We start from the raw sequence: 14,099 nt of genomic DNA on the forward strand, positions 1-14,099 counted from the left end.
TTTATTATGGAGAATCACACAAGTAAGATAGTAAAATTTGACTTCTCATCACATTGAATTTTCTTTCACTACTCCATTATAAGAAACTATTTTATATAATGTAAATTTTGTAGAATTATGCCCAGACTAAAGTCTGTGGCATCCTGCTGTATCCCCAAAGAATTACCTACACAATCCCATTGATTGAAACTCAAGCTACTCATTTAATGTTTTAACTCTATGTAGAATTAAAATAAGGATCAGTTTAAACTCTAACAATATTTTTATGTACTTTAGTCTGTATTTTACTCATTATTCGTAGCTTAGTGAAAATGTTTGATGATATCCTGTTGAATTTAATTAGTCTCTCTTAGTATTTGGTCAGCACCTGAAACAAAGCACAGCAATTTTTGCCGTTTTACTCACCTTAGGATAGTTAGATCCTTACATGGATAATAAAGTGTCTCATGTGCACAAGGAAGGCAATATTCAGTGAGCCTGTCTGTGAAATGGCAGCACACCAGCTTCTCCATGTCACTCTCATTACAGGCACTTTGGAGAGTTCCACCAGAGAGCAATTCAGCCCACTTACAATCGGAAATATCTTCTACAGTGCCTGTGTCTTTCTAGTGACTCGACAGGGAGTCCAGGTGAACTAGGTTTATCACTTCCTGGGATTCAGTTAAACAGGGGCAATCACAGCTCTCCATAGCTGTACCAACACTTCCCTTCTGGGGCTTGGCCTGGGGTTTTGGTTGCCTGGTCATTTATATGAAGCATCATTGAGAAACACCACGGTATCTGCCTGGGAGCCATTTGTTTCCCATGGAAATCGGAAGATGGTGATGGGCAAGAGATAAAATCTGCATTCTTAAATCTTACCCTGACACAGAACTGCAATGTGTACATGACTAGGACTACTGGGCTAAATGTAATTACTGTAGTAATTCTGAGTTACATCAGCTTGGAAGTTTAATTAAAAAAAAAAATCTGACAGAAAGAGATGTGGCATACTAGTAACTTTGAGATGTAATAAAATACTTGAGGTGCAGAAAAGTGGGGCCTGTTGGCATTTGCATAGCCAAAACATATTGAGGGATGAGTATTGAGGCTGCTTAGATTAGGCCATTAGAGAAAGAGTTATGTCAAAAGAGTAAGGAAACACTGGAGTCAAGCAAAATGTTATTAGCTGAGAAAATGACAACCTGCTAGTGCAGCAAAACATGGCTGCATTTAGTTGCACCACAAACAATGTTGAAAGAAGAGACAGCTAATGATTGTAATGTGACTGTAACATTTTAATTCCTCACATTTTTGAATAATTAACGGTAAAAATTAACATTCTCTTGGATTTCAGGCAATATCATATATTCCACTAACTGTTGAACTTACAAGATCTACTATTCTAGTAGACAAACACTATTCTATTCTACAAACAATTCTATTCTATTCTACAAACACTTAAGCCACATGAAGATATCCAAATCTAATGCTTGGTGCCTAAATCTGTATTAGGACACATGGATGTCCATTTTATGACCTTGAAAGTGTCAAGTGTATGAAAGTGAACAGGCAACAGTTTTAGAGTATTTTTACAGACATTTAACAATTGATGTGCTGAGAATCTGGAAACATATATGCTTAAATTGCACTTTTTTATTAACATGTTCATAGCACTGTCAAAGGGAATATCTAGAATAATTTACCATTCTATTACTTCTATTATAAATCTAATTATATTATAGAATCAGTACAATGAAAAAAATCACATTTAGAGAAACCGAAAGAAAAATCAAAAAAACATTATGAAATTTCCAAAGAAAAGTCTTTCATTCATTTAAAGATTACTTGAGAAGCAGGACATGTTACTACAAACACATTACTACAAATCCTTTACTTTCCCTAATGGGATTTTCTTTTATCTATAAAAGTATCCTCAATTTGTGAACTATTCTTCTTTGACATATTTCAATGTTTTCTTTGCAATCCTGAAAACAGCAAGGTCAACCAAACAAATACTTAAGTACTTATCAAAACAAGGTATTATTTCTTACATTCTATAAATTCTGTAAATTAGATATTGATAAATAGGTATACAACAGAAATCAAATTCTCTTGACTGAAGCCTTCACTGTAAAACTGACTGTAGGTTCTTTCCCTAGCACTTACAGTGTATTTTGTTTACATGTTTTACAAAATACCATCAAATATTCCAAGAAAGGGCTTGACATCATTGGATTCATCATCAAGAAGATATCTAAAGAAGATTAAGCAAACAAATTAGGTATGGCACGTCAAAAATTATGGAATCAGGAACACTATATAGAGTCAAGAGAAACCAAGATAAGCAAAATAATTGTAAGTAATTTCTTTTTTAAGAAAAGTTAATTGTTACTATTATTGTGAAAACTAAACTTTTTAACAATGCATATTAGCAACTAACACATTGCCTGAAGTTCTGTGTTCCATGGAGACCTAAGCACTGGAACACTAAGGAAACAGAAAAACATTAGTTTTTATTACCTAGGATCTACTTCTTTTTCCTGTTCTTTAGTGAAAATAAAAAAATCTTCTTTCCTTGTGAATTTAGAAGAGTCAGAGATCATTTCTGGGATGGAAGAACACTGTACAGTTTTCTGCTCTTGAGAAAGACTTGAATGCTTTTTTTCTTGAAAACTGAACTGCAACATAAAAGTTAAAAAGCATATAATGGTTAAACCAACTGAAACTCCCAGAGTGTTGTAGAATGTAGGACTGGTATTTAACTGGTATTAGGGTGTTTGACAAGGACCAAGCATGTCATGACTCTAACTATATACTGGATAGAGGAACTATCAAACTGAATAAATAGTGTTGAGATCATGCCATATAAAGTAAATTCATATCCGATTTCTTTGTAGCAGGAATATCCCACTGAACACAGAATGCCTGCAGGTTTGGACAGCACAGAGAGGTTCAGAAATTTAGGATATCCTAATTGATTCATAAGTCAGGTATGGCATATATATTTACACAATAAATACTCTAATTTTAGAAAATTCTGTTTTCAATATATTTCTACTCACCGAAGTTATATTTCTATTCTGTACAGATAAATTCACTTTTGATGTGCCACTGACCATAAAAGCATTTGAGTTCTGAATATTGGTCTCATCTTGTACTGTGCATGAACTGAAAACACCAAGTTGAATAATTTCAGTATTATTACAGAAGTGCAAAATTATTTGCTTTTCAATTCAGGATTTTCTACTTATTTCCCTGCATACTTAAATAAAATCCAAATTAAAATCATTCAACAATTCATACACTTTCACTCACTTTTATGAGTGAACAACCTTCTGTATGTTTGATTCCACAGCTACATGTGAGATTCAGACAATATTTTAAGCAAATATTTGAATATTTGAATAATAGTAAATATGTAAATAGTAGTAAATTATGTAACTCTTACTCTTTTGAAATGTTATTTGTGGCTTTGCTTGCTGTATACTGGCAGAAGGGTTGACATTCATCTGGAATTTGAAGGCAGGTATTTCCATGTTCTGTGAAAGAATGAAAGTTTTAAAAAGAGAGTTAAGAAGTAGCCACAACCCCGTGTAAATATTTCACATGACATGATAAATAATACTTTGAAAATTAGGAAAGTGTCTTTACACATGAAATATTTCTTCTGTGGGTTTTGGGCTAATGTAAAGATAAACACAGAGATACAGTCATATATTCTGCAACAAAAATTATGCAGTTGCAGGCCATCAAAAAATTTAAATTGTGACTTTTTCAACTCTACCTTCTATATTAGATTTGTCAAAATATATGTGACATTCAAGGTAGAATAATAAACCTGTCAGTCAAGTCAATTAACCAAAAATTTCAGGTGGCTCTATTCATTGTATACTATAATAATTTATTCTCAAATAATAGCCCATAGAATAATTTATATGTAGGAAAGAAAAAGGTTTGTTGAAATAACCTTACCTAATTCTCTACTGACAAAATTACTAGCAAATACCAATTTCTCATCATCAATATCATCCCAAATATCATCTCCCAGTTCAAAGTCCACATCCAAAGCATCTGAAAAAAAACCCAGTATCTGCTGTTATCTGTGGCAAAAAAATATGAAGCATTAATTTAAAGATCAAAACAGTGAACACTGTAATTTTAAACATTAGCAATACTTACTACTCTTTCTGCAATTCCAGGATTGCAGTTGTTTCTGAGATACTCCTAAGGTATTAATGTTATCTATCTGATCCACTGAAGGTGATGAAGATGACAGTTTATTGCTAGACCTATTTAAAAAAAAAATCAGTGACATGTCAGTTAAACAGCTGCAGAAAGTTGCAAATTCATTTTATTCACAAAAAAACTCTAAGCAGTACCTTGGCAAGGCTGGCAATAAAGACTTAGGTGTAAAAACAAATTGTTTGAGATCCACATTTTCAGCTTGATTTAACATCTGCATCTAAAGAAAGCAAATAATTTTAACTTTTAAGATATAAACACACTGAGAACTGTTTTTAACAAGTTTAATGACATCATTAATATTATAAGTTAGTGTAATATTCAAATGTCATAAAAGCTTTCTGATATCTGCTTATCTAATGCACTCAGTTAAAAAGGTTTGAATTATGTGCTTCTAGTGGAGGTATCCAAGCACCCTGGCAAAGCCAGACTGGTTAACTCTCGTGTATTAGCTGTAGGCTAAATAAGCCTCTAGTGCAAACAAACAAGCAAACAAAGCTGTGAAGGGGAAATAAAACCCTCCAATACCTCAAATATCATTCTTGCTGCAGAAAGACCTAGTCTGACACTACATTCAGAGGAATAAAGTGCAAACCATGAAATCTTTCAGAAGTTTAAGACTAATATGAATGGTTTTCTTATGAACAAGTGGATCTACCTGCCACTGAAAAAGGACTCTTAGTAGCATGACTAATAAATACCACCATTTGTTTCATTCAGGTCATATTTTGCCCAACCAAGTCACAGTGAGTACCTTCCAAAATGCCTCTGAACCTCACCAACCACAACTTATCAAATACCACAAAAAAAAAAAAAAAAAAAAAAAAAAAACCACCACCAAAAATACAGAGGACATGCACAAAAGTGGACCATTGGAAGTGTCCCAAAGAACAGTAGAACCTCTCAAATATTCCTGGACCTTTGTACTTCTTTACTTTTTTGCACCCCACACAGAAAATTCAAAGTTGAATGCTCATATTTAGTGATAAAATTCTCTCTGCAAACAATGCCTACAAATATGTAACAGATTAAAATAAACCTATGAAATGTCTGACTGCATTCAAGTGAACCTTTAGCCGTTTTACTGGGGGTATAGATGAAACTGAGTTCCTGCTCCTTAAGTCAGCCAGGTACAAAGAAAACTTCATGTCTCCACTTATCTGTGACTTTGGAGGTACTCCAGTCTTACCTGAGAAAATGAAGCAAAACAATCTTTAGATTAGTTATAAAGGATAAATCCTAATTATTTTCAAATTACTTTGAAAAACTTTGCCACTAAGCTTAGTATCTTCTGTTAAAAGATTCTAAAAGATTTAACATGCTAACTAAAAGCTCCAACGCAGTATTTATATAAAAGCATAACAAGCTTGACATTTTTTAAATCATATCCTAAGTACAAAAGGTATTATTAATCATTGTAGTGCCTATGAACAGGTTGACAAAGCCATTTATAACTGTTTTTATGACTGCATCCTAACAACTCAGGCCCCATTCTCTTGCTTGTATTGTTGCTGTTAACATAGCCATTGGTATGATGGGAGCTGTTCTAAACTGCATTTGTCTAAAAGTATCAGAAGTTGTAGATTTAATGAAACTCACAGCAGTCATGCCCACACACATCTTTATTTTTACAGCGGTGGTTGCATTCTCTGTTTCCATATTTCTTGTAAGCAATCTCCTGTTTAGATCTGCCTCCTAGATAAATATAATACAGAAATTCAGACAGTTATATTGGATATCAAACACCCATGATTTTTCTTACTTTCAAAATCATCAAAGAATTGCACTGTAGTACTTGACAAGTAGAAGCAGCACAGTTGTATTTTTATTACCTTTGAGAAAGAAACAGCAGGGATAAATAAAGATCTAGCTCCCTAGTGAAAGCAAAATTCAATTTTCTGTTGACTTTTCTTTTAGCCAGACACTGTGATCTGACCATTTACCTGTATCTACTTCTGCTGCTGGCAGGCTTTGGGGTGAGCCACAACATACATCAAGTGTAGATTCAGCTTTCAATTTTTGATTTGTGACCACCTTACATCCCTCTGGTTTTGGTGTTAAGTAGAAGGCTGTATATGCTTGCTTTATATCAAGGCCAACTTGGAGGAAAAAGACAAAAATATTAAAACTGCTTTAAACTGTTTCTATACTACTGATTCTCTTCAGTATTCTGAAGTGTTTAAGCAAGTAAATATTAATCAAAGATCATGGAACATTTTTAAAAATAATTTGCCCTTAAAGCACACTCTTGTATGATCCGATTCTTTAGGATTGAGACTAAAAACCCCAAACATTTTTTAGAATTAGATATAGTTACTAGAAGAAAAACAGAATTAGTTCCTTTAACCAAATGTTCTTGTACTGTCTTAAAAGTACATTTATCTATGGCTTTGCACTGCTGATAAAATTTTAAATTTTAAACTGTATTCCAGTCTGTGTTCAGGAGTATCAGTAGCTCTGAACTGGCAAAGGCACAAAATGAGTATGCTGATAATGCTTCTCCAGTTGAATGCAATATTCACAAGTGACTGAGACATACCCTTTGTAAAGAGAGTAATTTTGTCTTTTATCAGGGAAATAACATTTTCTGGAAAACCAGACAAGCTTTTAAAAAATGTGAGATTTCTTTCAAGTCTGAAATAGGAATAGATTTTGAAATAAGTAGAGATTAAGATGACCTAGTTTTAGTCTAATTTCACTGTTACCAGTTTCAGAAAAATTAACTGTTGTGCTAAGTTTTATTGAACTCAGTACAACATGGAGAAAAAAGAACCATTTTAATTTCTGTGTGGTTAGAAAACCCTTCTTTTTCCAGAGCCACAGGTCTAGCTATAGAAATATAAATTATTCCAGGCTTGATTATTGTAATAATCTCAGTGTCAATATTTACCACAGAAGCATCAACTACACTTTAGGTAATCTAGCACACAGCAATCTTCTCTACAGGTTGGGCATGATGATAGAATTTAATGGAGCCAATCTGTTTTTAAATTGTTTTTAAAAGTTTTGTTTTCAAGCTCATAAGGGTCTCTCCTCATTTGCTGCTGTAGTTCCAATTGTATGGAAACTGAGGGGACCCATGTTTAAACCTGCACACAGTGAGGCACAACACTTTCAGCTGTGGGAATTTCTTGTTACCAAAGCAGAGATGAATCCATATCCAACACCCTTTACTACAATACAAAACCTAACCATTCACAAAGACAGCTCTGCTCAGCATAAATAACCTCTCAGGCTGATAGGCTATCCCTACTCAAGTTAACTCCCTTCAAGGAGAAGGACAAAAGAGAATCCAAATCTGTATTAACAGAGCAAAACACTATCTCCTAGTACCAGTTTTGATGCTTCCCAGTTCCTTAATGTGGTAGTAAATTAAATAAACAGGTAAGTAATTGTGAGAGATAGTATGCAACCCAGTAAAACATATGTAATAGAGGTTTGTTTCCAGACCAGCTTGCTTTATTATACTTTGGCTTAATAGAAAGGGTTTTAGTAATTTGTTCTAAAGTCTTATGCATATTAGTTTTTAATTCAAAGAATACCCTAACCTACCATAATCAGAACTAATTAAATTTATACTAATGTCTTCTGATTTAAGAGCTCTTTTAACTTCAATTTTCTTCATCCAATTCCCAGTTTTCAGCAGCACAGAATCCCTGTAATGCATCAGCAAACTTGTTAGTAATTGACAATGAAAACACAACTGCACACTATGGTATCTGTAACCAAGGGAGAGCGCCTGTATTTGGTCCTAGTACTTCAACTTTGCTTGATATTTGGCCCAAGAATAACTTTCCAATAATGTATGATTTATGGCCATAGGAGGGCCAAGATCCTGCAGATCAGTTTCAGTTGTGCCAAAAGTGCCAGATTCTGGCCAGAATTCTCATTAAGGTCAAGCAGTTGGAAAAGATTTTGTTTCTCTTTTCCTATTTGCTCCAAGCATCTCAGCCAACAGGAGAATTTAAATCCATCTCTGAGGGAAAAAACCCCCGATTTTAAAAATATAATTAAAGAAATATAGGTAACATGAGTAAATAACAACTGGATTACCTATCTTTTTTACAGATATTGAACTTGTTTTATATTTATGGTAAAACTGTTATGACTTTTCCATAATATGACATTGATGTTGAACATTTACACGTGCTCTCTTGCACTGACAAGCACACTGGCATGTTTTGGGGCTTTCTGAATCTTGTGTAGCATTTTAAATTACAACAGTGACTAGAAAATGCTGTAGGATAAAGAATAATTTTGTACTATTAGACATCAGTAGGAAGTATTGGAAAACCTGCAAGTCACAGAACAGATGAAAGGCCAACATCATAAAATGATGTGAGGCAAAAACCCCGATCATACATACATAATTTTCTGATTAAAAATGACTTGGTTGTCAGCATCTCCTATGACCAGCGTAACATAGTGAAAGTCTGGCGCTGTTCTCTTTGTCTGTAGCTGCTCATAGTTGGTTAATTTGACGGTTACTAAGATTTCAGCCAATGTGTCACTGTATTTTGGAAGCTAAGGGAAAATGATACAGAAGACATAACTGTTAAAATATGCAAAGTAAAATATAAGCCCTTCCATAAATTTCTATCTGTTGACACAAGCACAAAAGCTCAACTCAAGCAATTTGAATTTGTGGTGCAATTTTTATTTGTAGTTCTGAGACACTGATTTTTAGTACTAGCTTGGCCATAGCTGAATATTCCAACTTTGATTCAGTACTGGGAATCAAAGACAAATGTAAAGAGAAATATGCAAGAATAAGACATTTATACAGAAGTTATATTTTGGCATCCTAGCAGTCCTCTATAAGATATATTTATAATTGTTACAACTTTGTTCTGAGAATTGAGCTACTTATCTGGTATTATGTCAAATGAAAAGTAAACTAGAACTGATTGTTATACCAATAGTATTTCACACATCTACTGAGTTTTTAATTTCAAATGTGTCTTCATTTCTACCAATTTTAAGGTTACTTTTCAAATTTTGCATTTTAGAAAGCTAGAGTGTCTTTGTGATCCATATAAAGACAAAATGCATATCAGAACCTCAAAGCTCTTGATTACACATAGAATTGTACCCTTCCTTTGAAAGGGCACCAGCTAGGTTAATGTAATAATTTATTGTTTCTCTATACTCTAAAGTGTGCTATAGAAAGTAAACATGAGTTAATACCATTTCAGTAAGCTTTATTTGGGTGTTTTGCTGTCTCTAGGGTTTGTTTAAATTCAAGATAGAAGAGACCTCTCAGACTCATATATAATGCTAGAATGTGAATATACTGGTTTACATCTGTAACATGAAATGCTATCAATGACAGAGGCCAATATATTATGGGGAATGTCTGTTCCAAGGCTCTCCTTTGAGATGTAGGAGTTTCATTCTACCTACTAAGCTGGAAAGAGGCCACAATATTGTGTGATCTTCTGCCCACGAAGACTCAAAATTTCTTTAAGTCAGTATTTGCTTTTTCGTTTAATAATAGCAGCATAAAAACATAAAATAAATATAAAATAACGTACCTGTTCAATTTCAAGTTCATATTTTGGAAGGTGCAAAACAGACTCTTTAATCTGGTTTCCAAAGGGAGGATGTCTGTTTAAAATCTGCAAAGATGTAAATCCAAGGAATCAAAGTCCCCTCAGTAATGATGTTAGCAACAAAAGCCCCTTTCACTCTTAGTTCTCTATTGTCAGTGATGCCCAGAACAGCAACATCACCAAAAGAAAATTCCAACACTTTTTCATGTTGCTCCTGCTTTTTTTCAGTTAACAGCCAATCAGCTACCAATGTCTACTCAGGTTTTATATGAGATGACTCCTCTATGTTGCACAAGCTTTAACTAAAACTGAACAAATGACAAGAAAAAAACACAAAAAGAGCTAGAAATGAGAAATCAAAACTTTCTTAAGTCAAAACAGAAAAACCCAAGTAAGATTTAGAAGCCTGTTATATCTTTCAGAATAGGAATAACAGTTTCCACAGAAAAGAAGCCAAGAGGCAAAGAACCAGGCCTAGGGTAACATCCACCTTTTCTAAAACTTAGAAGATTTTTATTCGACTCCTATCTCAAACTTGCAATAATGGAAAATTGGGATTTTCGTAATTAACATACATAAAGAGAAACTGTAAATACATCTCCCCTTTTATATTTTTCCAAGACTCCTAATAGAGAAGTGCATATTGTCCTTTGTTTCAAACCACAAAAATGGTGAATTTCTACATATTTAAGCATCTGCTTTCCACAGCCAGCCAAATCATGAAATCATCATTCACACTAAATTTGCTACAACAAAACATCATTTTCAAAGGAAAACACATTTTCAAGGAAAACCAGCAGCAGCTACACAGCTTTTTAATTCTACTAGTTAAAATGAATAAATCAGCTAAACATCTCAATTTTGCTATGATCACATAACAAATATATATTAACTATACTGCTTTTGCTGGAAACAGTATTAATCCTCAGTATTTTCCCTATCATATTTATCTATGTACAAAATAATAAGTTACCAATTCAAGCTCCCTTGCATTTATGTCTTCAATTTTTTTAAATGATGTCAGCCCAGCATTTACCATGGCATTTGACAGTGATACACCTGTGAAAAACATGTATACGAGTTTTATGCTGTTAAAGGACAATGAATAACCTCAAATTATTCTAACAAGTGCATTACAGCAGGTAAACCCAAAGCATAAATAATTTTATTTTACATTTGATGCAGCTTCTGCCCAGCAAATCACTATTTTTAAATTAAGTATTTCAGTATTATTTAATTTCTCTATTAGTAAAGAGAAAAAGAAAGGCAATACAAACCCAACATATTTCAATATTTCAATCATGACAACTTTGCATTTTCTACAGGAAAACAGACTTTAGATCACTGTCTAAAAGAGTCAAGGAACGTATTCTGTACATATATGATAAAGAAGCATGCCACACAGTATTCTTTGTCTCAGAATTTTTTCCCTAGTCAAGGAATTATTTAATTATGTTGAAATAGTAAAGATCTCAATGTTTTTGAGCAAGTTAATAATGAAATTCACTGAAAAAGAAGTATTTATTATAATCTTCTACAGTCATTGCAGCTTCAGCAAAAAGCTTTCCCATGGCATACAAGCCACAAAAGCAGAGAATTCCACGTACACTTCTGTTTCTCTTCATGATTCCAGTAAGATTTAGAGCTATCACAGCATATGAAAAGGCATTTAACTGACCTGGAACTACAGCCTATTATAATAACTGAATGACTGTAAGTAAAAACAGTACCAAATACTTAGAACGAGTATTTGGATCCTTCTCACACAGTTCTGCAAAACAGTATAAAAAAATCTGAAAATCAGATGGGAAACCTCTGTAGATACTTCTAGGTTGCTTCTCGGAAGACACGACAGTAATCTTATAAGAAAAGACTTAATTCAAGGATTCAATAATTTAGTAAACAGAAGACCTTTTGTCTTTTTATGTGTACTTGAACATCTTTTGGGTCTGGTTTAGGGGAAATATATTTTACCATCTCCCTGCTCCTTCACAGAAGCTCTGCAGTCTGAAGACTGAAAACTCTCACAAATTACTTCTGCTGCTAGAGCTGCTGCCCTGCTTCTTTATAACTGAATTGAAGATTAACTCTTTTATCCTAATTCCAAAAATGGCAGAAGGATTTCTGCCAGTGAAGAGAATACTGTTTTTTATTTTCACCTACACTTCTGAGCAAAATATAAATGGGGGTGGAAATGAGACTGAACAAGTAGCAAACATCATAAATCCTGTATGACAACTGATCATTACCCTGTCTGTCAGAACAAGCAAACAGAAATCAAGCATACCATTCAGCAACAAGAGGGAGTGTAATTATTGGACAAGAGTTGTAGAAATGCAGTAAGAATTCAACTGAATTATCAGTCTCAGTACAGTCAAATGTCAGTCAAAGAACAATCACTCTTATAAAGGAAATACTCATTAGTAAGGCATTTTTAAGGTTCAAAAATAGCATACTGAGATAAGAGTTAAAAAATTAAGGATTTCTGAATATGCTACATGGTATCAGCAAATTTCTATGAACTTAAACAATTCATCTAACTTCAGAAAGAAACAGAATAAGATTAGCAGCCACAAGCAGAGGTTACAAATCACATCATACAACAGTTGTCAGTTCAGTGTTTGATTCAGGAAAAGAGTGAACTGTCAGAAGAATGTTCAAAAGAAGCTTGTGAGGGGAACAAATGACACTTTGGAAGTTAGCAGTTCTTTGTAACATACACTGCAAGAGCTATGACAGCATAAGAAAAAAGTACCCAAAACCAGGAAAATTGGACAGAGATGTCTGTATATACACCACTTATATTATTAAAAAACTAAACGTGACTTTATTCTACTGAATATAGCATACAGGAAAGGATTTGTCTACACTGCAAGTGCCATATTTATTCCACTCATCCTAACCCCACAGAAATGCTGAACATGAGGCAGCTTCCTCAGATGATTGTGTCGACATTGCCACAGTGTGGGATAGTGGAAAGGTGTTCCCAGCGCTGTGCACAGAGCTGTGCACAGGCTAACAAGCCCTGCCCTTGCTTTGAATCCACATGCATGAAGCATTACAGCCTCTGCACTTGAGCAGGCAGGCTGCAAGGTACTGTACCCCATGGACCTTTGGGTTTAGCCATTCTCTAATTTGCAGATCTCTGTACTACTCTGTACTGTTCAGTGCAGAGCTGATGTATCTCTAAAGAAGAAACACAGAGAATGTTGCAGTGAATTTTGAAAGCATGAAGGTACGATAACACCAGACATCAAAGCAGGAAGATACACTACTACCTCAAACAAGTAAGACTACATTTTTATAACACAGAGGACTCAAAAATTTCTGAACTCCTTTTCAAATAATTATGACAAGCCGGTACTTCCAGCCAGAAGTTCATTCAATAACAAGATACAGTGAAAGGAAGAAGATCATTAGAAACTTTTGATCATCATGTGTTTCAGAACCTCATGCAAAATACATTGATTTCTATTTCATGATTCCTCTCCCTTTCAATGTGAATTAAAAGGTTTTCATGCATACAAGTAAGAGGACCTAAGCAACAGCTGCTTGGAAAGGAAGGCATAGCCTAGTCAGGGGCACGCAATCACATCAGTGTGGAATATGTCTGGGATACTGAGAGGAACATTAAGGAGTAAGAACAACTCTGAAATACTTTGAAAGCCTGAAGAAAATTACTGAATAGTTTACTTTTGTTATGGCAGATTCTTGTGACAACAGTGGTACTCAATTGTGGCAAATAAGTAATTAGCAGATTAATTCAATTATGTAAGCAGACATCACAGAAATTAGCAGGCTAATTATGTGTTTTGATTCTCTGTCAAGATTACATTTCTATAATTTCTAACTAGTACCTACCGATTTTCTCCAATTGTTTAGACACGTGAAGTGAATTTTCCCAAAGTCTGCACCTGAAACACTTTGCTAAAATCAAAGAGTTTAATAAAGCAGAGAAGTTGTTCTTAGATGATGCCAGAAAGTCAGATAACCCTGTAAAAGGAAGATTGACTTATGTTAATAAACTAAAATGTACCTTATTAGTACATGTACCAAAAAAAAGGATTAAATTTTACCATACATCTAGTAACTCTCAAGCCATTTCTAAATATTCTGCCAGTATCTTGTGTCAAAGTAAAGTCTTGAATAGGAATGCATCCCAGCTGAGCCTGAATGAGACTGGAAAAAGAAAGGGCTAGATATATAAACTATACTGTAAACAAAGAACAACAAAAAAGTTTTTAATGGGGGGGAAAAAAAGGAAATTCCGAATAGAAACAACAAAACACAAGATCTAGTCCTCTGTAAAATGACCAAAAAAAA

General features: G+C 34.0%; 1 protein-coding gene across 3 annotated transcripts in view; it reads right to left on the reverse strand.

The window, feature by feature from the left end:
* Positions 1–584: 584 nt before the first annotated feature.
* The window catches only part of HFM1 (helicase for meiosis 1), a 34,432-nt gene continuing 20,917 nt past the window's right edge, over positions 585–14,099 (reverse strand). For 2 of the 3 annotated variants that reach the window (XM_063407485.1, XM_063407486.1), the window contains 16 exons: positions 13,858–13,955; positions 13,638–13,769; positions 10,750–10,835; positions 9,759–9,842; positions 8,591–8,748; positions 7,777–7,880; positions 6,168–6,323; positions 5,824–5,919; positions 5,295–5,413; positions 4,362–4,444; positions 4,162–4,271; positions 3,955–4,053; positions 3,431–3,521; positions 3,045–3,150; positions 2,503–2,660; positions 585–2,236 (listed from right to left, as the gene is read on the reverse strand). In XM_063407485.1, the coding sequence (XP_063263555.1) occupies positions 2,170–2,236; positions 2,503–2,660; positions 3,045–3,150; positions 3,431–3,521; positions 3,955–4,053; positions 4,162–4,271; positions 4,362–4,444; positions 5,295–5,413; positions 5,824–5,919; positions 6,168–6,323; positions 7,777–7,880; positions 8,591–8,748; positions 9,759–9,842; positions 10,750–10,835; positions 13,638–13,769; positions 13,858–13,955 (1,747 nt within the window). In that variant the 3' untranslated portion in view covers positions 585–2,169. The remainder of the gene's footprint in view (positions 2,237–2,502; positions 2,661–3,044; positions 3,151–3,430; positions 3,522–3,954; positions 4,054–4,161; positions 4,272–4,361; positions 4,445–5,294; positions 5,414–5,823; positions 5,920–6,167; positions 6,324–7,776; positions 7,881–8,590; positions 8,749–9,758; positions 9,843–10,749; positions 10,836–13,637; positions 13,770–13,857; positions 13,956–14,099) is intronic. The other variant, XM_063407487.1, reaches the window with a different exon arrangement.

This window comes from Prinia subflava, chromosome 10 (genome assembly GCF_021018805.1).
Source record: "Prinia subflava isolate CZ2003 ecotype Zambia chromosome 10, Cam_Psub_1.2, whole genome shotgun sequence".
NCBI classification, from domain to species: Eukaryota; Metazoa; Chordata; class Aves; order Passeriformes; family Cisticolidae; genus Prinia; species Prinia subflava.